General features: G+C 39.9%; 1 protein-coding gene across 1 annotated transcript in view; it reads left to right on the top strand.

The window, feature by feature from the left end:
- The first annotated feature begins 258 nt into the window (after positions 1–258).
- The window catches only part of HOMER1 (homer scaffold protein 1), an 87,940-nt gene continuing 62,480 nt past the window's right edge, over positions 259–25,718 (top strand). Inside the window, exons 1-2 of the mRNA XM_059491979.1 lie at positions 259–581; positions 24,001–24,157. Coding sequence (XP_059347962.1) covers positions 577–581; positions 24,001–24,157 — 162 coding nt within the window. The 5' untranslated portion in view covers positions 259–576. The remainder of the gene's footprint in view (positions 582–24,000; positions 24,158–25,718) is intronic.

The raw sequence follows: 25,718 nt of genomic DNA, 5'->3' as shown, positions 1-25,718 counted from the left end.
GGCGCCCCGGTGCCCGCGGGCGACGCGCGGCCGCAGCTCGTCGGTAGCGGCCTCTCGCCGGGAGTCCGATGCCAGCGCCGGTGCCACGGCTCGCTCTGCCTTCTCGGGAAAATGCATCCGTGCCCGCCACGCTGCTGGCGGCGGTGCTAGGGGGAGCGTCGGCGTGGAGCTCTGTGCGCACCGCCTGCCCCATCCCGCTCCGCCTCTGAGGCACACGGAGCCCTCAGCGGCCGCGCACGTCCCGGCGAGAAGCGCCGCAGCCACCGCCAGTCTCTCGCGAAGAAGGCGAGCGCCTCCCTGTTCGCCTGCAGGAGGGGACTCGTCCGTCCCCGAAGCCACCGCTGCCGCCCTCCCGGGGGCCGGAGCCGCTGCCTGCGGGAGCTTGGCGGGGCCGGTGGCCATGGGAGCCTGGCCCGCGGGGGGCGCTCCCTAGGGCGCGGGCGGCCCCGCTCGGCCCCCGGCGGTTGCGGCGAGCCCAGAGCAGCGGCCCCGCCGCCACGGGGCTGCGGAGCTGCCGGCGCGGCGAGGAGCGCCCCGGGGACGCGGCACCACCGGTGCCAGGCGCTGCCGGCCGCCATGGGGTAAGGATGTCGCGGGGGCCGCCGGGCTGGTGCCGGGGCTGGGGGTGGGAGCGGCCGCCCGCGGAGCTGCGGGCGCTGCTGGATGCGCACGGAGTCGAGGGGTCTCACTGGCGAGTGCGCCAGTAGCAGGAATCCTGCTGCAGTCGGTGCCATGCATCAGCCCCGTGAGGGGAGAGCCGTGCGATCCGTGAGGGGCGCACCACGATCTGCAGAGGTTTGTCTCCGCCGTAGCCACATCGGAATTCTGGAAGAGCCGTCTCGGCTCCCAGTTCCTCACTGTGAAGACCTCTCTCGGGTTGTTAGGCGATGTTCAGTCTTGAAAACGGGTGCTTTAAACTCAGTGCGCTAGGGTGAAATTCCAGAACAAGGAAGGCTCGCTTCTACTCTTCTGGAGTCTTCAGAGAATGTCGAACTACGTGGGAATTTCTCAGTAAATTGAAGGCTCTGAGGAAGTCTGCCTCACAGCAGGTTCCCTAGTAAACTGGGGAATCCACTTGAGAGCTTAAGGAAATTAGAAGGAATGAAATCTGTAAAATTAGTCAGATTTCATACAAATTATTAGATAAAAATGTGACATAGATACGTGTGAAAACTTTCCACAGTCATATCCTTAGGAATTTGTATAGTGATTTGAAAAAATAATCCATCCTACCGGGCTTGTCTGAAAGTGGAATGGAAACTCATCCATGTTCCAAAGCAACAGAAACCTGGTATGATCTGGCAAACTGCAAGGTGGAGGCAGTCTACAAAAGTTACAAATCATGTTCTTTTGTATTTTGGTCACTTAGGAATTTGGATGTGAAATTGGCATATTACTATGGGAGTTACAGATGTCTCCTCTAGCTGTTTAGGACATTTGAATTCTTCAATTTATTGACTTCCTTGCGTGTGTGGTGATAACAGCTGCATCCTTGTCTCTGTGCTATCATTTGGGGTCACAGGTCAAGATGTAGGAAGGAATGACTCCTTGCTACTTAGGCCAGTTTTTATTTTTCTGTTGTCTTCCCTTCCATTAAAAATATTTGAGCAGAATAAGCCCAAACTTGCAGCTGTCTATGTATCCAAGAAAGTGATGTTTCTGCCAAAAGTCTAAATGATACGATAATTTTTTGAGGGTATACACGTAAAATTGCTAATCACACACAGGATTATGTAAAATTAAAATAATGGAAGCCTTCTCATTGATTTAAAATCAATACTGTGTTTGTAGATGTTTGGATTAAGCTTAATCATATTACAAATCCACTGAACTGTTGAAGAGGAGCAAACATTTTGTCTCCAGAACTCCAGCTCTCCTAGTGTTTTACTGTCATAGCTTCTTAATAAACACTACAAATCCCTATTTGTTGAGAGCTGACATAATCTTAAAAAACACAGTTGTTGGTGTGATGACTTGAGTGGTATCTTGGCACATTAAGGTCAAGAACACTAAATTTGCTAGCGAATATTTTAAACACATTTTAGACAGTATGCTTTGAGGTATTGCAATATAGAATTCCTTTGCAGACCATCTTCTTACAAGAAGGACAAACCCTGAAATGTAGGAATATGTTACTGATAAGCCCGTATCTCTCTAAATCTGAGTGAGCACACCCAGGCCAGGGCCAGCACCTACTTAGTGCAACTGTTGGTAAGACAGACATCTGTTACTGTTCAGAGCAGAGGTCTTGATTTGGTAGCTGTTTTGAATTAATTTCTAAATGCAAGTACCCATGGATTTCAGAGTATTTCTACACCAGGATGCACTGGGCTTTTAATTCAACAGTTGATACTCTATACTCTACCAAGGTCTAAAAATTGAGCATTCTATAAGCAAATTGCAAGATCATTGGTAATTCAATGTACCTGGGTCACGTGATGGTCTGTGTCTTATATTCAGTGTTTAATGGGTGCTGGTATGCTGTGTGAGCTTGTAGACTGATTTTGTAGTACCTGACTGGTGGAGATCGCACCTATTTCGATGGTTAGAACACAGAAAACTTCGGGAGGGGGAAGTTGGCTTGCCAAACCAGCAGGAGCTTTCTCAGTCTGATTACATATAATGAAGAATTCATTGTTCTGCTGTGCAATGTTTGGCACATACAGTACCATCAGGCAAGCCAGGTAATTATCCCTTGGGTGTGTTGTGGAAACCAACTGGTGAGTAACTGGGCTTTGGGCCAGTGCTGCTGTTAAACATTTTTGGGGAAACTTGAAACTAGAGAAATGTAGAGTAGTTCAGGACACTTTCTTATTGCTGTATCTTGTATATTTGTGTGTGTCTTTCGTCTCACAGAAGGTAAATGTATCAAGCCCTGTGGATTATATAGGCCAGACACACAGAATGTCCTTTCTTGTTTCTCTATCTGCCAGTCTGTCTCACTTCTCCCAGTTCCTCCTTCCTGTTGCATAAAACAAGTTCTTATCAATAGTTACTGTTGAGTGATATAACCATTGTGGACAGCCTTTTGTTGGATTGACTACATAGAATATAGTATTCTTCAACAGAAAAACATGGATTTTGTGTTCTGTCCTAGTTCATTACATGTATTCATGTGTTCATTGCTAGTATTGCACTGTCTTCTTCAATGCAATCAGAAGTCTGATTGCATTAAAAATCCTCAAATAACAGCTCTAAAGCATACCCAGGATTTATATTGGCAGCCTAGGGTGTTGTATGCATTGACCAGGTAAGTACTGTGTTTCAAGTTGGAACTGTTACTATATTTTTCTTGTTATTGGTACAGCTTGTACTTCGATCTATGAGCAGGGAAAGTAGAGACAGGGATGCAGTTGTTGTTAAGGCTGGAATTAATACACTTCTTTACAAATACAATGGGGAAGCTGCACAGCTGTGAATTCTGGAGAGATGCAGAAATTGATGTCCTATTAAACATAATATCTAGTATTAATTCCTGATTTATTGATGCATAGTTTCTCCATAACTACTTCACATGATGGCCTTTACATGACAGCGGTGGACAAATATCTAAATTTGCTACTTGCTTTTCCCATCGTTCATGCTGAATTATAAGGAATTACAAGGTAAAAGCTTCTGGAAGATGTGCTCATCTCTGTCATGTCATGTTAGTCAAAGTATCTTTATAAAGACTTGATCTTCAGTTTTGTTGGCCTATATTTAGTATGTTATCCTCATAAAGGTAGTTATGATATGTGTCAGTGTGAGATGGCAGAATTAGAATACTAGGGTTCTTAAGCTGACTGGAGAATATTGAGAAAGATTAGTCTTTTAGGGTATACTTTTTAGTGCTGCACTTGCCTAGAAAAAAGTATTTTAATTTTTGGTAGTCTGCAACTGGCTGATCCACTCCTAGATCTTACTCTATTTGAAGTATGTGCAGTTAGTCAAACACATTTCTTTAAACAGGACAAACTACAGTCTTGTCCTGAAATGTTTCAGTTTGCTTTCTCTATCTGGGTAACAACACATGAACACTGTAAAGCTGTTGGGACCCAGAAGTATTATTGAATTTGTCCAGACTCAAATTCTTTGACCTGTTTTCCTTCCACAAGACTTAATGGTAGCTTCCCCCAGACTTTGTTTTAGCAATACTTCTATCAGCTGTGCTCCACAGAGATGCTTGAAGTAGTAGAGTGGAAGGCGTAGCTTCTTGGTAGTAGTTCAGTGTTACTGCAAGTCCTGACCATTTTGCTGTCTCAGGGGTAAAATGAGGTGCTTATTATATGAGAGCAATGGCAGCAAAGTAGTTTATGCTGTCTTCTGTAGCAGAATGGAGAGTAAAACAAGTTTTACAGATGACAAAACTTGGTTTTCTGTAAAGAATTAGTAATGTATAAATACCAAAACAGACTGCGTGTAAGTCAGCCTGAAATGGTTAATAAACTACTTTTCAGAGAGCAATATGTGTAGACTTCTACCATGCTTAAATTATATTCTGTCACAGTCACTTTGACTTCAAAACAAGCATAAGAAATCTGAACCAGGCCAGATCTTCTGGCCTGGTAAAACATAAATGTGTGCCCTGAGCATCATGAGGTGATGATTGCTGATTTAGTGAAGGTATTTGTAATGAATTAAGGTTGCAATTGATCTGTTTTGGTATTTCCGTGCATTATCAAGATTTCATAGGCCAACCCTTTTGGACAAATCCTACTTCTGCTGAAAATAAACATTTAAGTCCTTCTGATTCATTATGTTGGGATTATTTTTATTATCAGTATTATTCTCATTTTTATTCTCAGTATTTATTCTCATTATTTTTACTCTCAAGGCAAGCATCAGATGTGTGTGTGTGTTATATGTGTTCTTGCGGTTTCTTTTTCCAAAACAGTGTTTGCTCTACCTCAGTTACCATTATCTTTGCAGGACTCAACTAGATGTTGAGCCAGTATCTAAGGAAGTACACAGTCTTGGAGCCACAGAAATTGCAGTGGCTTATAATTCTGTAACAAGTCAGCCCTTCTAATCAGGGAAGGCAATGACATTTAACTAGAGCTGAGCAGAGTATTTCTGCCTGCTAATTAGTAAAAATTTTAAGTTGAATTTAGATATCACATTTATGGGAATTTTTGTTGCAAAACATTTAAGGTTTATGATTGTATCATAAAACTGTAATTTGATTAAAGGCTCTTAGTTAATCACTTTAAATCATTGCCTTTCAAATCTGTGTCTATGCACTAGTGTACTTCAGTGAAGAGCATTATCATATGATGTAACACTAATTTACTGGTAGGTTCTCATTAGTATAAGTGCCTTGGACATTGTTTTAGTTGAAGCTATGGTTTTCCAAGGTATTCCAAACCATATAAACAATGCAGACACTTCAGCTAGACTAGAACCTTGTTCTTCGTCTCCTTTAGATGTCTCTAATTTGGAAGTTGTTGAGGCCTAAAATAATTACCAAGGACCAAGGTCTCTGCTAGTCCAGAGGTTAAAAGTTAAGAGGTGCTTAGCCAGGAAACCAGTCCGGTGTGTTCATACCCAGGCAGGCTGCGACTAGGCCTCAAATGGACATTGAATGAGTATGTGTACATGTGCCTGTGTTTTTCCAGTGTGCACTTCCTATCTGAGACAGTTTTGCACTGGAGAAAACTCTCAGGCTTCCCTGTGTGTGTGGTAATAGTGTTAGTAACAGTTAACTGTGACAGTGAACAAAGAAACTAAGTATTCTGTATTATTTAAAGTGAAAACCCCCCCCCCCAGACTCCACCTCTTCTATTTTTTTTCTTCTAATTTAACGATACCATGAAACATGTATATAAATGCCCTATTTAAAAGCCCCACTTAGGTGAAAGCTTTCTGTAAAAAAAAATTTCAAAGAACATGCTTTCTAGTTCAGGGGTTTGTGCTGTTCTTCCTGCAAGGCTTTTTCAGATATATTCAGTCTTAAGGTGTAATGGGTGATGAAAGCATTGCATTATGAAAAACCTTTTTCATAATCTGCTTTATATCCAGTTTTGATAGTAGACTTCTTTTACTATTCTGTTTCAAGTTTTTATATTTCCCAAGGCTCAGCCATGTGAGATCCACCAAAATTAGTATTGTGTTCAGGACAGAAATACTAGAGGGGAGAAGAGGCTAGAGGGAGCTGTGGGTTTATTCTACCTGGTCCTCGCACTATGCAGTGTTGAGCTCTGTTTTATCTACACAGAGTCCTGGTAGTGGCATTGCTCCATTTGGTGAAATAATTGAACTGTGTTTCAATATTATATTGATTTTCTGGGACTGCATCACAATCATGCTTCTGGCAACAGACTGTGCTCTGATACACTTTTTTGGTGGCAAGTAGTGATGAATCCCAGTCATCGTTAAAAAATTTGTCTAGGAAAATACTGTTTAAACATGCAATAGATGATGTTGGATTGCCAGATACAAACCTATATTGACCTTTCCAGTAACTAGTCATGATTTCTGGTTTTTAAGTAACGATCATTGCTCGTTTTCTGTAATGAGAGGGGAGAAGTTGAAATACATAGCTCCTCTCAGGTTTTTCTTCTTCCTCCACATACATGCAGATGATTCACTGGCACTGTTTTGTTGATGTTTGTGGTTGTGCTCTTTTCAAACATCCTGATTATTTAATTTTCACAGATCTTGCCACCAAATGGTGGGAACCACAGAAAGCAAGCACTGCTTCCTCCATTTGTCTACTACAGCACCAATGTTTGTGCAGTGAGCTACGTCAGTACTGTGACCTAGCTGACTGCAAATGGAGGGGTGTGCACAAGGGAAGGGCGACTACAGGTGGGAGAGACCTACTTTTTACTACAGTGGTGTCTGTTTACTCTGGTGGGAAATGTTTAAAAAGGTCTGAACTCAGACCTACTCCTGTTTAACTTTGCTCCTCAGTTTTGAAGCTCAGGTCTGGAAAGGTTTTTTGTGACTGTCCACTAGGTTGAATCTCAGCTTATTGAGAAATGGTATTATTTTTCCCCTTTGAATAGTGTATTTTTGTGGTAAAACAAAATAACACCACAGCCAAACCCAAACAAAAAAACTCACTAAACCCAAATGATAATAGGTTATATTGCTGGGTATAGAATTTGGGTTTTTAAAGTGCTTTGAAATTACTTATTGTGTAAATAGTATGCTGTATGGATCCACGATTAATCTTGAATCTCTTCTTGTAACAGGACATATGATATCTTCGCAGAGTTTTGAAAACTGAAGAATAAGCTTTAAATGGTCAACACTTTACAATGAAGTGTTGATGAAATAAATAGTCTTTGACATGTATTCTCACAATTCTTAAGCCTACTTCTTAGGCCTGTTCATTTCCAACAGACTGCTAGTCCATAATTCTGAAAGAATATACTGTGTGATATAGGAAAAAAGCCTGTTTTCTCCACTGACTTAATGTGGAGTACACAGCCATGGCAGGTATCTTACGTTACTTCTCATGCTAACAGAAATAAGCATATGCAATAATATGTGCTGTGTTTATCTTGTCAATTGGCTGTATGCAGTAAATTGGGGTCCTAAGTGCATATTCAGATAATTTGCTTTAACCCTTGCTTTTGCACTACTTGGGGGTTTTTCACTGACTGTGTGTGACTAAAAGAGTTAACCTGCAATTAGACAGGAACACTTCTGTTGGATTTAACTTAATTTCAGCTTCTGGATACTGATTTCCAAGTGCTTTTTCAACATTTGAGTGTAAGTCCCTTTTCTTCATCTAGACACGTGGAGGAGCTGATTTTTACTAGGAAACAATTAGCAGTGCTTGGGAATAGATGGTGTCCTGCTGATTGGAGTCATAGGTACTCATGGTTCTCAGAAGTACTGCAGAGCTCAGATAGTATGTCTGGCTACATATGATAGTAAAACTATAAAGGATCTTTGAGAAGTTTTCATAAAAAAGATACTGGTGCTGAAGTACATGATTAAAGAATGGTCCATTTTGGCTGAATTTTGTGAAACGAGCACTGAGCACTACAATCCCTAAGATAACCTCATATCTGAATGTAAATGCTGCCCATGTCTCTTACAATGGATCTTAATAGGCTACTTAAGATCTGAAGTAGCTTTTACTGAGGCTCATGCATTTGTTCAGCTAAAATATGACATAGAAATTAAAAACAACAACAAAGCTTCCTCTTTTGTCCACATTAATTACAGTTTTTAAAATCAGACTGCAGAAAAAGCTACTGGAATGTAGCTTTTTCTGTTACTGGAATGGAATGATGAGTATTATAGGGTCCTTTTCAAATATGCCACTTTTATTGTTAGCAGAACTGGAGAATTAATATTATTCTGAGTGAAGTTCTTAGACAGAGAAAGACAATCTACCTCTTCTATAACTGTTCTTTACAAAGAACAATTTTACTTGGCATTAAAATATATTTAAAGAGTCCTTTTCTTCTCCTTAGTAACAACCGCAAATCCAACATATAAAGAATACTGCTGATCTTGAGTACTCAGAGATGGACATGGTCCTCCTCAAATCACTTGTGCTAAGTCAGCCTTTACAGATGGAATTCACATCTAAATCTTGCAAACGTTGCCTTCTGCTTCACCATCATGTTTGTCTTTTTGTCTTTGTACTTCTGCCACTGGTTAATGTTTTTGTAAAACCCAAGAATTTGCTTATTCAGGAAAACATAGATTATTTTTTCTTATATCTGTACTGTTCATCTTCCTGAAGAACTGTTACTCTTCATTTGCTTGTAACATTGGAAAAGATTTTGCAATTAATTATGGTATGAGTACTTCCTGCTCATGGCATTCTATTTACTGTATTAACCAGTCTGTTTGTAAACACAAAACTTGTTAGTGAGTGAGAAATAGCAGTTTCTGCTATATTGACCAGTATTTGATGCTTCAGCTAAGCCTCTTTTGGACATAACCATGGGACCACCTAAGTGCTCTGGTTTGAGAAGACTATACCATGTTTAGCATACAGCTATAAAATGTTTTTAAATGCAGCCTTCTTTAAAACTGATTTTGCAATGAAGCATTCTGTAAGTAGCTAATGAGGCCTGCTAGGTTTTGGCCACTATTTATATCATGGGTACAGAAACACTGGGGCTTGGTCTGATACATTTAATATCTGTTCTGATATGCACAGGCGGGGGTGAGGGAGGCTTTTCTAGTTCTCGTTTCATACATAGGTTTTGAAGGTATGGAACCCTACCAGTTCATTCAGGTACTATGTAAGGAAAATTGTTAATTAAAAAAAAAATCATGCTAAGATAACTAGCTCTTAAAAACACTGGTTCTTGCTCTTTGTTTAGATGCTTCTTAACTGTAGTAGCATGCATTTATTATTGAATATTTTTATTGAGCTGGTAAGTATAGGCTTCTAAAGTAGGCAGTTGGAGCCAAAACTTCTGCACCAACTGTGTGCTATCCTTTTTTTTTTTTTTTTTTTGCTCAGTTTGTCAAAATGCTAAGCAGTGTTCTGAGACCTGATTTTTAAAAAATTATTTTCATCTGAGTGAAGCCCTGACGCCCACCTGCTATCTTGGGGTTGGAACTAAGGTCATCATAAGTGCCTTTCAGAAGCATAAGCTAAATTTTGAAGTGCTGTTTGCAAAGTGGTTGCTAATCTAATTCCAATACAACACATAACACTTTGTCTTTACCAGCCTCCACCAGCATAATCAAAGGAAGTACATGAGCTGTCAGTGAAAAAATGTTTCTTTACATTATTTCAGTAGCAATACCTGTGGCTAGTACTGATGTCGTTTCGTGTTTCCAGAACTGTTGTCTTCGCAGAATCACATAATGGGTAAAATAGGAAGGGACTACAGTGGGTCATGTTGTGAGTCAAGCTCCCTGCTCAAGCAGTGTCATCCCAGAGCACATGGCACAGGATTGTGTCCAGACAGCTCTTGAGTATCCCCAGTGAGGGAGACTCCACACCCTCTCTGGGCAATCTGTTCCAGTGCTCAGTCACTGCACAATAAAGAAGTTCTTCCTCATGTCCAGGTGGAATTTCCTGTGCATCAGTGTCTGCCCACTGCCTCTTGTCAAATTGCTTGGGACCTCTGAGAAGATGGTCCACCACCGGTCCATTTTCTTTAGACCCTTACTTCCAGTACTTGTATACACCGATGAGATGCCCTCTCAGTTGTTTCTTCTTGATGTTGAACAGCCCCAGCTCCCTCAGCCTTTCATCATAAGAGAGATGCTCCAGACCCTTCATCATCTCTGTGGCCTCTGCTGAACCCACCCCTGGAGCTCCATGTTTCTGTTGCCATGAGGAGCCCAGAACTGGACACAGCACTCTAGGAGAGGCCTCACCAGGGCTGAGTACAAGGGCAGGATCACCTTCCATAACCTGCTTTTCCATTGCATGGCAATGCTCTTCCTAATGCCCCCCTTTTTGGCTACCCAGACACGCTGCTGGCTCATGGGCAGCTTGTTGTCCACTGGAACACTCAGGTCCTTCTCCACAGTACTGCTCCCCAGTGGGTCAGGCCGAGCCTGTGCCGATGCCTGGGGTCGTTCCTCCCCAAGTGCAGGACCTTGCATTTGCCCTTGCTGAATTTCAGATTGTTCTTCTCTACCTGTCTTTCCATCCTGTCAAGGTCATTCTGAAGGGTTGCACAGAACTTAGAGGTGTCAGTCATTCCTCCCAGCATAGTATCATAACTGAATTTGCTGAGGAGAAATCTGCCCCTTTTTACAGGTCAAGGATGAACAAGTTAAACATTTAGAGCCCAGTATTGAACCTTAGGGGACACCACTAGGGACAGGCCTCCAACTTTGCCAATAATTTTGACCCTCTGAGATCTGATTTTCAGCCAGTTCTCAATCAACCTCACTGTCCACTCATTCAGTCTACACTTCTTGAATCTGTCAATAAGGACATGAGTGATGGTGTCAAAAGCCTTGCTCAAGTCAAGTAGACAGTATTGACTGCTCTCTCCTCACGAGCTGCTTATCTGTGGAATGAACAGCTTAGTCCAGGTGTGACTGCCCTTCTCTGCCTGTTGAGGTTCATCCCCGTGGCATAGTACTTCACATAAGTGCTTCCTTGACTGATGCTTACTATGCAAACCTAACTTTTCCCTTGTCAGCTGCTGTAGTGGACTGTGCAGAGCACTCTTTGCTCCATGCTTGGTGTGTGTTCATACTAGTATATTTAAAAATGGATTTTGCCCCTTATCATTATTTTGCATCTCACTACAGTGGGAGGTTGCCTGACAGTGCAAAGCATGTCATTGGGAGAGACAGGATTTGGAGCCATCTTAGGAATACCTTCAGTGATCCTGTGAGAAAACTGCATTACCTGTCAGGAATGATATTTGGATGTCTCAGAGTGTTTGGCGTAAGTGTGCTGTGAACAATCAGGGAAACAGACCTGGGATTCCCCATTAGAGGTCAATATAGGTTCAACCACTGCATCCAAAATTCAATAGTGTTTACTCGGCTGTAAGTTATCAGAAGGGAGAAACTTGCTGGCATAGTAATAACATGCTGAAAGTGAATTAAAGAGTCTTTATAGTTCCTGTAGTGCTCAATGGATGATTCAAATTGATTTGTTATTTCTGAATATAAAATTAACTTGTTTACCTTTCTAGGAGTCTAATTCAGTTCCTTGATACAAACAAAATGATCCAGTTCTCATCTTCTGAGCTGGAACAGTGATTATTTTTTCCTTTGAAACTTAACATGCAACTGTAGCACTCTGGTTGGGATTGCAAATTGTTTGAAGATGAAGTCCTGGTGATGAAATGCATGTCTATTCAGCCCCTTCTTATATCAGTTCTGATACTTCCACTGGTTCTGGTGGAAGCATGAATTCAGGTTTGGGGTATCTGCAGTTAACATGTGGTAGTCTAGTGGTTTGTTTCAGGGTATTTATTTTTGAGGGTTAAGTGAAAAGCTCTTGAAACTGTCTGTTAACTGATGAATTCTTAATGTCAAATATGTTGTTTGTGGGTTTTAAGCTGGAAATTAAAGGTGTGACAAGTGCCAGGCCCACTTAAAGAAAAAGCTTTTTCACATGGAGAAAGCATGTCAAAATTAATAACCTGGAGATGTGGAAAAAGATGGAGTGGATGTGGTTGATTGGGTGAGAAGTAGTGAGGAGGTGTGATTGTTTCTGTATGAAGGTCTACAGGGAAGCAAAATGGAAATTTAGAGCCAATAAGGAGATGAATTAAAGCTATTAAAAAGCAAAGAGAAGTTGGTCAACACTGCGGTGCCAAATGAGGAAACCCCATTTTAGTACAGACATATCTTTAAGGCTAATTCCAAATGTGGAGTAATAAACAAGGAGGATATGTATTCCTTGGGTTTTCTGCTGTTAGCAAATTGCCAAGACATCTAGTATTAACAATAACAAAATTATGACTAGTATTATTTTAGTGTTGTCTCTCATAGTCAAAGATGATTAGAAAAACAGCAGTTAGGCTAATTTTTAAATAGTATCACTGGTTACCATATAATTGCAATTTATCTCAATGGAAACACATGGTGACTTGATTCTATGATTTTGTATTTCTTCTATTATTTTCTAGGTTCCAGAATTCTCATCAGTCTATAGTCAAAAGCCACAGCTTTGCCACTTTGCTCCATAGCTGTGAAATACAGCCATCAGAACAGAAATTCTTGTCTAAGCAGTGATGAGACTTGATGGAGCATGCAAAATCACACCGAATGTCAAATCAGAAAATACTGTGTTTACGTTGTTTATTGAACTCTGCTGTATTTTATAGAATCTAAGATTATGTAGGATTGCCACTGTTATTATTTCAATGATTTACATATCTTCATGTCCTAGTGCCATCCCTCTATTCTCACTTCCTTCATACTGCATTATCTGTGCATGATGACACTTGTCAGTGCTGCTGAAGGATTTTATTACATCCACTAAATTGATCTAATCAAACTTTAGAACAGAGGATGTTGATTTACAGACAGTCTTATGCTTTCATGTCAGGACAAAGTGAGGAGTTTCAGTCTGTCAGTCTTCTGAATCTGCTGGTATTTCTACCAGTGTTGTTGTATGACCCTTAAATCCCACTGACCACTATGATTAGCATCAAAGACCATGCAAGGTGCTGTTTCTACCTATCTCTGCCTCAGAAAGAGTGCCTAAGTGGCCCCATGCAATTTGGCTTAATTCTTACCTTGTTTAGTCAGCATCAATTGGTCTAATTAGTTACTTGTGAGTGGCATAAACAGTCCTTATCACAAGCTGAAAATTATTTTGCAAAGGAAACTACTGAATTTCAGCTCTTCAAGAATCCATTAATTGATTTGAGGGTGTTTGTGGAATGTGAAAAGGAAAATATGCAGGTCATGAATAGGCTTGCATTCTGGAGATTGCAGAGATTGAAAATTATGTCCCATCTGGAGCCTTCCTCCTCATTTTCCTCATTCTTCTCCATGCCCCTGGTAAGGAGACTGCTGCTGTGCCCGCTTGTAAAGCAGTACACAAACTCCTGCCTCACTAGCAGTGTCTCTGGATCCCAAAGCAACTTTGTGCTCTGGCTCTCTCAGCTTCTGTTGTTTGGAGAGCTGTGCTTGTGCTGCTGGTCTAAGGGGCTTCTTATTTTTTTTTTTTTTGCCCACCCCCCTTTAAATTGTAGCTCTTGTAATGGTTCTGAAGACTATAGATATTGTTCCCGAGGACCGTGTATAGAAAAGATCCATTTATTTAAACTGAAGAAAACTGGTGGTGCAGGAAGACAGGAAACTATAACTTAATTGTTGCATGACTTTGTAAATAAAGTACTCTGTTAGATAACAGTAGAAACTCAAGCTAAGCAGTTAAACTACTTAATATTCTCCATTAAAATATTTACATGAGTTCTCTAAGAGTAGTCTGACTGTCAGAACTCCATTGCAGGGAGATTTTAGATAAAGATTGCAACAGAAAAATTGTACAGAGAGTATCAAGGAACTGGGGGAACTAACTAGATAGCCTGGTTGTGGATTGCTTTTGGGCCTTTCTAAACTTATTTTACTAACAAGCATGAATAACGTTAGTTCTTCCTTTCTGCTTTCTTCTCTTTTCTGCTTGTGTTGCAAGTGTGGCTAAGTTGGATTTCCTTGCTGTAGAATGGAGAGAAACGAATGTTTTTAGACTGTTCATTGCCTGCTTATTTCTTATTCCAGGTGCAGCATAGCTTAGCTTACTGCATGTAAGGGCTGTTGTAGGAATGTTAATATCTAGACTTCTTTCAGAAACATCTCATTACACTGTTATTTCAGGATTCTTTGTTCATAGACTAGAACCTGACATTAAGTTGGGGATTTTTTGTTTACTTCTGATAAATACTTCTAGTGACTAGATGTGGAAAAAAACTGCACATCTTAAAATTAATTTTCTAGTTCTAGCGAGAGAAGAAATCCTGTCTTGGATTCCTGACAGGAATTTTTGCACAGAGCAAAATTCAAGAAGAAATTATAGTTTTTTAGTGTCATGATTTCTTAGTGTTTTCACTATAGATAAATTTATAATATATTGTAAAATCCAACCTAACATAGTTTAGCTGCTCTTAAGCTATTAAAAGCTAATGGTTAGTTCTGTCCAATTTTGTAATTAAAACAAACTTAAGGTAAACATTTATTGAGAGATACCTTTGTCCACTTACTTGCACAATTGAGAGGAATAATCACTTAGGTACCTAGAAAAATTCTGAAGATACCTATACATATACGTATATTCTTGGAATAAGTTACTAAACTGAAGTAAGAGCTTTAGGAAGATAAAGCAGAGTACTTGATAATATGCTTTTTGTTACCTCATTTTTTTCCCAGAACTCTTCCTGGATTCCTGCTGTGCAAATGAGCTTTTCAAGGTTGTGTGGAAGGACAAAAAAAGGAAAACCTTAGAGACATGGACCATCATTCAGCTGTGGGAGTAACTTTCACAGTCAGTGATGAATTATAGCTGTGAATGCAACACTTCAGCTGGTTGCCTACTTGCTGAACTTGAGCAGCATACAATATAAGCAGCATACAATAATATGGGGGCACTGGAGAACAGGCATTTAAAACAAACCCAGAGAATTGCAGAAGTGAAAGCAAATCCAGTATTTATTTTCCTTAATTTTTTTTTTATCTGTTTAACACTTCCCTATGCATAACCTACAGGTAGCTTTCTTAATCTTTAGTGTAAAGAGCTCCATGTTCACTATCGTTATACCAAAAATTTAAGAGTTTTGTTGGTATTTTTCTTTGTTGTACTATATAAGCCTTAATTTTAAGTAGTGGGCACTGATTTGTCCTCAGCTTTGCAACTCTGCCACCTTCCATGCTGTTGATGTTACTAAATTTGTGAGACTGTAATGTCTGTGCTGTCCTACAGCTCAATGTAAATCTGTGCTGTGGAAAAAGCTCTTTACTCTTCTAAAGTTTACTAAGATGCTTCATGAGTCCCTCACAAATTGTAAGCTCAGATGGAAGAGGAATGAGGTTAGGTAAACTGTCTCTTTTGTCTTCATGTTTGTTCAGTAGCAAGAGCTATATTTCCCTGGATATGGTAATCCTAACTCTTGGGATTTTATGTGATGGCAATACACATACATTTTAAATGCTGTCCGTGTTTGTCTTATAGTGCCTGTTTGTATGAAACTCTCCTACCTCGTTTCTTTCCCTTCCTTCTCTGGAAGGTACTGTGTGTGGGCTTCCTGAGCATTTGCTTGAGATTGGTACATATAGAGTCATCCATTTGTTCCCCAAACAGACTATTTTATAGGATTGCATACCTGTGAATTGTAGAATTGTTGAGGTTGGAAAAGACCTGTAAGATCACCAAGTTCAACAATCAGCCTAGAACCAGCACTATGATCACCACTAAAACATGTCCTCAAGTGCCATATCCACTTCCAGGAATGATGACTCCACCACTTCCCTGGGCACCCTGCTTGATAAACCCTTACCATAAATAATTTTTTTCTCAATACGTACTCTAAACCTCCCCTGGTGCAAATTGAGGCTATTTTCTCTCATCCCATCACTTTTTACCCAGGAGAAGAGACTGACCCCCACGTGGCTAAAACCTCCTTTGAGATAGTGGTAGATAGTAATAAGGTCTCCCCTCAGTCTCTTTTTTTCTTCAGGCTATATCCCCCCAGCTGCCTCAGCTGCTCCTCATATGACTTTTGCTCCAGTCCCTTCACCAGCTCTGTTACCCTTCTGAAGATGTCATCCATCTTAGTGGATGTGCCAAAATGTTACCAAAAGGAATTGATTTCAGAAATATTTGAAGTTATGTGCTTTCCTGACTTGTCGGCTGTGTAATATAAAACTTCTATTAATTGATGCAATAATTCAAGGGAACAGTTTTTCTGCTAATGGAAGTCTGTAGTTGCTGACTTTTAAGTCGAGTTCTGTCTGCTCAAAGGCATCAAATTTAATGTGGTTTGTATAAAACTATATTCTTTGCATTTAGATGTATACATACATATTTTCTATATACTCCTTAGCCCACAGTAAAATGTTGCAAGGTTGTTGTTTGGGGTTTTTATTGGTTTTTTTTTTTCCTTTTCAAAAGTGTGGGGTATTAGGGTATGAAAATAGAGTGCAACGTTTCCCTCTGTTGTCCAAATGGCTAACAGATTTTCACTAGTTTTTATACAGGCACTAACATTTGAAAGATAATAGATTTCTGGTAATCACTAAATTATTTTCTACTGACTTCCTATACCTTTTTTCTCTTTAAGTACTGTGCAATATTCTACTTCAAGCTGAAACAAATTGATTAAAACTTCAGGTCCTTGCAGACGTAAGAGACAGTATACAATTATTTTTCTGGCAAAGGTAAATGTATTTTTTACTTAACCTAACAGGTTTAGTGAAAGTCTCTAGAAAATTTTGCTCCCCTCAAATCCTGAAAAATGGCAGTTATTTCTTGTGATGCTGTGCTAACTCCTAAGTGCTTAAAAATCTAATACTAAAAGCTGATTCTTAAATAGAAATAAAATAGCTTAGAAAGTGCTTGAAGGCACTGCCTGTGCAGTGTTACATAGCTACAGAGCACAGTCTGTAAAGCTTATAGTTTGAACTTTACAGCTAAATAGGCAGTTACACATATTAACTGATAACTTTATATAGAAAACAAGCATTTTTGTAGCAAATTTGTAAACATTTGCTGACTTCAAATAAACCAAAACATAACAGCAAGAACAGGTCTAAGAATGTGGATGTAGAACTAGATAAACCATTGGTGGGATGGGAGAGATTTTGATTTGGTTACATGATTGTAACTTCCACTTTTTTACTATCTCAAAGCTTGTTTTGCGATATGAAAGTTGTTATTGTATATATACATTGTACCTGAAAGTTGTGTGTAAGACAGAAAGAAAAATCTGAAGTCATAGTCATTGCACAAGTGCACTGAGTGTGTTCGTTCAACTTCATAATTTTATCTTCAAGATGGTATTGTCAGTTATTTGCCATCCAGAAAAGGATTACATTTCAGAACAGTTTCCATACATTGGAAGCCAATGTTGTGCAATACTTTTCCCCAAATGTATACAATTTTTATCAGATCTCAGAGCATTTTTATGAACATGGAAAATTCTGTGGTTTCCTGTTGCTTTGAACTGTGGTTTCCTGTTTGCTTGTTGACTTATATTCCTTAAACAACACTGACTGTGTTTGGATGCTGTAGTTTATTAAGTGGTTTTGACTATAGTTGCACTTTTAATCAGTCTCCTCATTTCTTTTCAGGAATCTCAAGCTGCTTAGAGTAACAAAAGCTTGCTACAGCTTCAGAAACAAGCTAGGGGAGAATAGCTAGCAGGACACTGGGAAAAAGCTGTGGGATTAGTATGCTGACATGTGGAAAAAGCAAAAAGGTCTTTGTCCTCTCCTAAATCAGCAAATGCCTGAAATACCATGTGCAGTGTTCATGTTGTCTGACTTGGGGAGAAGTTTCCTTGGATGACAGCTATTGCAGAGGCTTGGAATTCAGTGTGTGCAAAATGACCACCTGCAAAAACATGCCTACTGTGGGGGTTTGCAGTCCTCAACTGCCAGAGACAGTGCTGAGCATGCCGTCTGTCATGTGGCAGGGTCTGCTGTGTCTAGGGCTCTAATGGCATGAGGACAGCACACTTTTTGTCCAGTCTCCACCACTCCAGTCAGCTTGGAGTGTGGCTGCGCTCCCATTTTGAGCACAGGGATATTGCCCTGTTTTTGCCTGAATGTGGCATTATCTTCCTCTGAAACTCTTTTTATGAAACGTGATGGATGAAATCTTGCACTTTTTACAACAAGAAAAAATCACCAAGGCACATTTTGTTTGACTTGTTTTGAAAGCAGTCTTGTATGTGGACTCCATGTGCATCAAAGCCAGGAAGTCTGGATAATGCACTGGAGTTTGTGGAGAAATAGATGAGATGTGGACATGAATCTCATGGAACTTTCACTATCAAAACTGAGCTGAGTAAGAACACCCCATCACACATGTTTGTTCATTACCTTTTTGTCTTACTGTTTGGGGAGAGTACCTCTGCTGAGAAACTTCCAGGTAGGAGGCATTGCCCGTGGTAGTTCTTTTTTTTTAAAAACTCAGTTCCCCATAAGCCACAGTCACTCAGTGTTTCCTAATTTTGGTGTCTGCTGTCTGCTTCTGTCTGGGCAGCTCTTCACTCCAGCTCTTGCTTAAGAGTCATTGCCTGTGTCTCTTTTGTCTTCATCTGCAATCCTGGCCTGGTCTTGTGTCCATACAGGGAAGTTCATTACCTCATCCTATGTAGTGCAGCAACTTCTCTGCCAAAGCACTGTGAATTTAGCCCTGTATGGAGGAGGAATGGAGGGTTGTATCTAATTTTTAATATGTTTTTTAGCATCATTAACACTCCATAAGAGGAGGAAAGTAGGACCTCAATTAAAGTTGTAGAGGTTCGTAGTTTCTTTTCAGTGGCCTTATTGTTTTCAGAGTAACTAAGATAATGGAATCCCAGTCTTGAGAAATTATAGCATTCAAGGTAATTTTAGAATCATGGTAAGCAATAGTGTGAGGAAAGAAATAAGGAAGAAGAGCTCTTCACCACTAGTGCTGTAGAAGTACCAGATGTTGAAGAATAGAGATTTTTAAAAAAATTGAAACATATCTTAATTGTGAATTAGCAAGGAAAGTACTTTCTAACCTTCTATACTAACTTAGCTTCTTTTATGCAATCTTTGATTAGTGTAACACTTCCTATATTGAGCAGTCTGCATTTTTTTTGTAAAGACCGTGTAAAGATGTCAAAAGGGAAAGAGTGGTTGGAAACTATTCATTCAACTGTTAGAAAACCTAACTGCTAGTTAGGTTTATCGCCTAAGTTTAGCTTAGGATTGATCAATGAATATCAATGAATAAATTTCTGTATTGATTATGGAAAAGCCTGTTATGACTCTGCCTGCTAAAGTGATGCTACACTTTCTTACTCATGACATTGCTCCTTGGGTCCAGGAGGATTTGGCACTTATTTCTTGTTAGTCTTTGTCTGACCACCCTAATGTTGCAGCCTAAGGCAATTAAGAACAGTAGGATATGAGCCTTAATGTTTTTACCATGCCTGAGCAGACATTTCTAATAGTCAGACTGTGTTACTATGGCATTCTTGTTAGTTTGTTTTCTTTTTGTTCAGCATCAGTATATTTCTGGAAAAATGAATTACTTTGCTTTGTAATTAGTGTGGAGTTCTCCTCTTAGTTCCTATTAATGTCTTTAATGAGTACTGAATACCTTCTGATAATGAAAGAAAAAGAAGAGAAAGCTGAAAGGGGAAGAGAAGAGAGGGAAGAGTAAGAAGCTGGTAGGGTGATTTGGTACCGGATTGATTTTTCTTCTTTAAAGATGTTCTTCCTTTCTCATCTTCATATGGAGGGGATGGTGCTATGCAGGGCAACAGTTGGACTCAATGATCCTTTAGGATCCCTTCCAACTCAGCTTATTCTGTGATCCTGTGGAAAATAGAAGATCTTTTTTTATATATAGAAATATATATTATAATTTAAAAAACCACATATTAATTGTTTGACCACCTAGGAAGGCAAAGAGGAAGCTATCTTCCTATCTCATATTCCTAAAATTAATATTGTTTCAGCTGAATTGATTGAAACTTCCAGACTGGGAGGGCATCGTGTCCTTATGTGGATAATGGAAGAGCAAAACTTTTATGTGAAGTTGTATTGGCTACAGTTGCAAATATTTTTACATGTTTTATACATTATGTATTGCATGTTCACAGGTGTAGAAAATCTAAAATTTAAGTAGCTCTATATAATATGTTGCTACAGAAAAGTGCAGGTGATGTAATTGCATAGCAGCTTTGAAGGACTTCCGTGGTGCATCAGTGACTGGTTCTATAATACATGTAATCCTGTAGATATATAGTGCATAACTTCCATTAGCTTGCAGAAATAATCTTTATAAATGTTCATTGTCAAGTGTAAAAACAGTGGTCTAATTCTAGAGTCATCTGAAGTTTAGTGTCTTTGTCAGAAAAAAATCCTAATTACTCTAGTAATCTGGCAAAATCATGATTTATCCAACTCATTTAACAAAGGGCACTGTGCTTTTTCCACAGAGCGAAGACAGCTTGTCATTCAGTAAAGCTGTACTTTGGGCATGGAAAGAAAATACTGTAACTCTGGTTTTATCAGAAGTGATTAAAGAAGTGTAGGTTAGCTTGATTTTTACTGTTCCATATATAACTATATCGTCTATGCCAGACCCACACTCTGCCCTGCAAAGTGCTCTGCTTTGTCTTGAGCAGCAGTGCTGAGCAATCAACAGGAACATGCAGGCCACCTCATTAAACAAATTGAGGATATTTTGGTGGAGCTGTGGAAGATTTTTATGATGACAGTGCTGGAGAGCAGCATCCCAGGGCTGAACAGTTGACTTTCACTGACACTCACTTCAGCCACATTGCACTCACCTACCTTTACATATTAAAATCCCTACCTGTGGTGTGTTGTGTGATATACTGAAAGTCCCAGTTGTGTCATATACTGTACTGGGAGTGAACTGAGCATCAGTGCTGGTCAAATGCATATTCATTAACCACTCATCATTAACCACATACATCTATGTCCCGGATTCAGATCTTCTTTGATCTTTCATTAACATGGTCAGAACCTTTATAGTTTCCTTTCAATGTCAATATTCATCAAAACAATTGGCAGGCTTCTAAGATTGTTTCCCATTTTTTGATGGGCTCTCTAATTTTCCAGGGTTAAAGAGCTGGTGCATTATGTTAATATGCATCCCTTTGATATTGGCATATGCTTAACTGGGAGGTAAATTATAAAATAGATCTAATGTTGAAGACAACTGAAGTATGATTCTTCAATCATACTTCTTCAAAAGTATTATTGAAGAAGTAATTTTAGATATTCAAAAGAGCAAAAAGAATTAGTTTGTTCTGTTAAACAAAAAGCCTATGAATGCCAAGCACCTTTGCATAACATTCGCATGCAAGAGATTTGGATCAGGGCAACAACTATGCAACATCCTCTAGTGGTTGATTTACAAGGAAATCAACCTTGGTGATTTACAAGGAAAAGATGAATTGAAGCTGAGGGTAGATTTCTGTGGAGAACTAGCATGTGCACTGATCCCACTGGCCTTCCCTTCCTTCTTCTTCATCTTTCACTGAAACTCTGTTTTGCTGTCTCTGATCTGTTCTGCATACTTCTGTCATTTCATCCAACACCCAACATAGGAGAGCACCATGTCTGTCATCTAGTGAACTTCAAGAAATCTTGACTCCCAGCTGAGTAATACAATTCTACTATTGAAAGCTGCTCTTCCTGCTGAGCAATAGAGATAGTTCATTGAGTTCACATGTACCCCTCTGTAGTGAGGTCAAATTAAACTCCTTTGACTACAAGTACCTAAAATTCTGTGGGAATTTATTTTGGGGGAAAAAAGTGTTGAAAACATACCTCTGAAAATAAAATGAGGGCAGGTCAAAGGGTATATTTTTTCATGCCCTGAAATTGAGAGTCAAAATACCTAAAAAGTTAAATTCAACCTGAAGTCCTTAGTATCTTTGGGATTTGATGGCAGCATTCCTTAAAAAAATATAGCAATCAGTTTGTCATTAAAATGTAGCTAAACTTAAACTGACAACTACAGTATTGTAGAATAGTTTGAATTAAAAAGGACAATAAAGATAACCAATTCCAACCTGCTTGCATGGGCGGGGACATCTTCCACTAGACCAGGTTGCTCAATGCCCAATCGAGCCTGGCCCGGAACACTTCCAGGGATGGAACAGCCACATCTGCTCTGGACACCCTGTTCCAGTGTCTCACCAGCCTCATGGAAGAGAATTTCCTCCTAATGTCTTATCTAAACCTGCCCTCTTTCAGTCTGAAGCCATCACCACTGGTCCTCTTGCTGCATGCCCTGGTAAAAAGAGTGCCTCTACTGCCGCTCTTGCAGCCCCGCAATAGGTACTGAGAGATTGCTGTAAGGTCCCCCCAGAGTCTCCTCTTCCCCAGGCTGAACAACTCCAGCTTTCTCAGCCTTCCTTGATAAGAGATGTGTTCTATCCCTCTGATCATCTTTGTGGCCTCTGGACTCCTTTCTGCAGGAGGTCCCTGTCCTTGCTGTGCTGTGCCCCCAGAGCTGACGCAGCCCTGCAGGTGGGGTCTCAGCAGAGCAGAGCAGAGGGGCAGAATCCCCTCCCTGCCCTGCTGCCCACCCTGCTCTGGATGCAGCCCAGGACACGTGTGGCTCTCTGGGCTGGCAGTGCCCGTGGCTGGGGCATGTCCAGCCTCTCAGCCACCAGCACCCCCAATTCCTTCTGGGCAGGGCTGCTGGGATCTGTTCATGCCCAGCCTGTGCTGGTACCAGGGCTGCTCTGACCCATGGGCAACACCTTGCATTTGGCCTTGTTAAACCTCATGAGATTCCCATGGGCCCTCCCTTAGAGCTTGTCCAGGTTTCTCTGGATGGCATGCCGTCCCTCAGGTGCATCAGCTGTGCCACTCACCTTGGGGTCAGGTGTAAACTTGTGGAAGGTGCAGTCGGTTCCATTCTCTGTCATTGATGAACATACCAAAACTGATGTCCATTGGGACTCTGAGCCATTAGTCACTGCCCTCTAGATGTGACGGCCCAACCAGTTCCTTATCCACCGAACTGTCCATTCATCGAATCCACCTCTTCCAATGTAGAGAGAAGTATATTGTAGGGCATGTGTCAAAGGCTTTACCTAAGTTCAGATAACTGACATCCACAGCCCTCCTCTTCTCTACTGATACAGTCACTCTTTTGTAGAAGGCCATCTTATCGCCGTCTTATCGCCATCTTAGTGATATTAAAATGTATTTAGAGTTCTGTGCAATGTTGTGCGTCCTGGTAGTGGTCATGGGGAAAAATGCTGTGAATTCTAAATTATAATAAGGGGGGTTTTTTGCCTCATGTAATTTTATTTGCTAAGTAATTTACAATTTAAAGTGTATTTCATATATTATTTAATGTTGGTAAATACCTTTACACTTTCAGGCATAAATCTCCAAAGAATGAGGGATTCACAACGCGTGTTCCTGGCCTTAATTAATGTTAGTTTTAGAGTAATTGCATTGGATCAACCAGTTCAGATCCAGATTGTGGCATAAAGTTGATGAGAATAATCAGAGTATTAGAAGATTTTGGAGAAGAAGTGGACTTGAAGTTATGCATATTCTGCAGTGTGCAGTGTAATGAGGGAAGTTACACATGCATTAACGCCATTTAGTTTTGAGGGATAGGTGGGCAGTAAAGAGCTGGGGAGAGGATGGGATGGTGCTGAATCTGTATTAGAGATGTCTGTGTTTATCTGACTCCAAAACTGGATGTTGATTTTTGCCTTAGAAGACTTGAGTTTTGCTTGCAAATATGTATAAACAAACTTACCTGCTCTATGCAGCAGCACATACGGAAGTCATCAGGCAAGGTTTATTCTGCAGAGTAACTTATGTACATCCAAATGGACACAACTGGCAGATAGCTTGTGTGCAATGATGTACAGATTAAATTCATTACTTCTTCTCTCTTTCCTTCAGGGAACAACCCATCTTCAGCACCCGAGCTCATGTCTTCCAGATTGACCCAAACACTAAGAAGAACTGGGTTCCCACCAGCAAGCATGCTGTTACTGTGTCCTACTTCTATGACAGCACAAGAAATGTCTACAGGATAATCAGTTTGGATGGCTCAAAGGTAAATGATATATCAGAAAACCTAGTTGTCTGAAGCATTTTTGCTGCTACTTTCTAGGTTGATGTTCTTCATGTTTCTTCCCAGATGTTTGTATCATTATCTGAGCAAAAGATTACTGACGTTTTAAAATGGTAACATTGCCTCATCATGTGTTTTAAGTGTTTATTTGTAAATTCTGTTTTCCATGTAGTTGTGTTGACTTCTATAACTATTGCTGAATTGAAGTAGTGACCTGTGCCTTGGATAATGCTATGAGAAGGATAAAAAGACAAAAATTGTACAAAAAGTACTCATAGGGATACAATAACTTGTTTTCATTTCTGTACTCAGTCATTTATGAATGTAATTAGCTTCAGCTTTATGAAGGACATCTGTTCAGAGGCCATAATCAGTTAGTAAATCCTTTGTTATATAATCTTCCAATTTTTGCTGTAGAGAATGCGAGGATTGCCTCCTAATAAAGCCTACCTAATAAATGGTAAGCTTTTATCTAGACTCAGTTGGTTTGGTTTTAGTAGGGGATTTATGTGGGTGGTTTTTTTTGTTTGGTTTGGTTTGGGTTTTTTCTCTGTTTTAACTAGAAAGGTTATTGCGCTGAGCTGCTCCTCTTGTAAAACATGTCTAAGAAATTAATTTGACGTGCAGAAAATCCTTGACTGTTTCTACCCACATAACTATAATAACAGTAACTTTACAAACAGTGTAGCAGAAAACTCTACACTTAGGGCATTAAAGATATACAGTCTGTAATCAAAAGTTGTGATCCTTTCCAGAGACTTTCATTTGAAGCTTTTGGAAATACATCAGTTCACAATGATTGGAAATTAGGTGCTCTGTTAAAATCATGGCAGTATTCACAGAGATTTTATGCTTACTTATGGAAAGCTGAAAATTATTGCTCTGCATTTTTAAAAATATCCAGAATTTTGCTATTTTAAATGTAAAAGGATATTTTCTATCAGAAAAAGTATAAAGAAATTGATCTCATAGTCAAAAATCTCTGCTTGAAGTGGCTGAGACTGCCATCAGAGCCTACCAGATTTTTTTCAGCTTTGTCTTTGTTTTTTTTCCTTCTCAGCCTTCCTTCAAAAGATTCAATTAGTTCTATCAAATAATTAAAATAAGTTTTGAGTAAGTATTAATGAATAAAGACACTGGGATTGGAACTAGATGATGTATGAAATCAAGAGTACCAGTTATAAAATGATCTGGGGAATATACCAAATCCTTATTCTGACATCCACTGGGGTTCCTCTGCCTTAATCCTAATGCTGCAACTCCTGCTGGGCGCCAGCTGAATTAAATTGTCAAGCAGTTGTTCACCTATTTAGTTGTTCTTTTGTCTGCTGCAGCATTCTCTCTACATTCAGTACTAATGGCAAGGTACATTGATAATTCAGTTCATCGCTTTTATTTACTCTGTGAGTGCTGCAATCCTAATAATGTTTTCATCCAAGTCTTAGGTGAAGATCTAGAATCCCAGTCATGGTTAAGAGAGTCCCATTCTTTCAGGCATTAACTGCTCTGAAACATACACACTGCTCTGAAACATACACAGGTG

Source organism: Ammospiza nelsoni, chromosome Z (assembly GCF_027579445.1).
Source record: "Ammospiza nelsoni isolate bAmmNel1 chromosome Z, bAmmNel1.pri, whole genome shotgun sequence".
Lineage (NCBI taxonomy): Eukaryota > Metazoa > Chordata > Aves > Passeriformes > Passerellidae > Ammospiza > Ammospiza nelsoni.
Note: the sequence above shows the minus strand (reverse complement) of the source record. Positions and strands in the feature narration are given on the sequence as shown.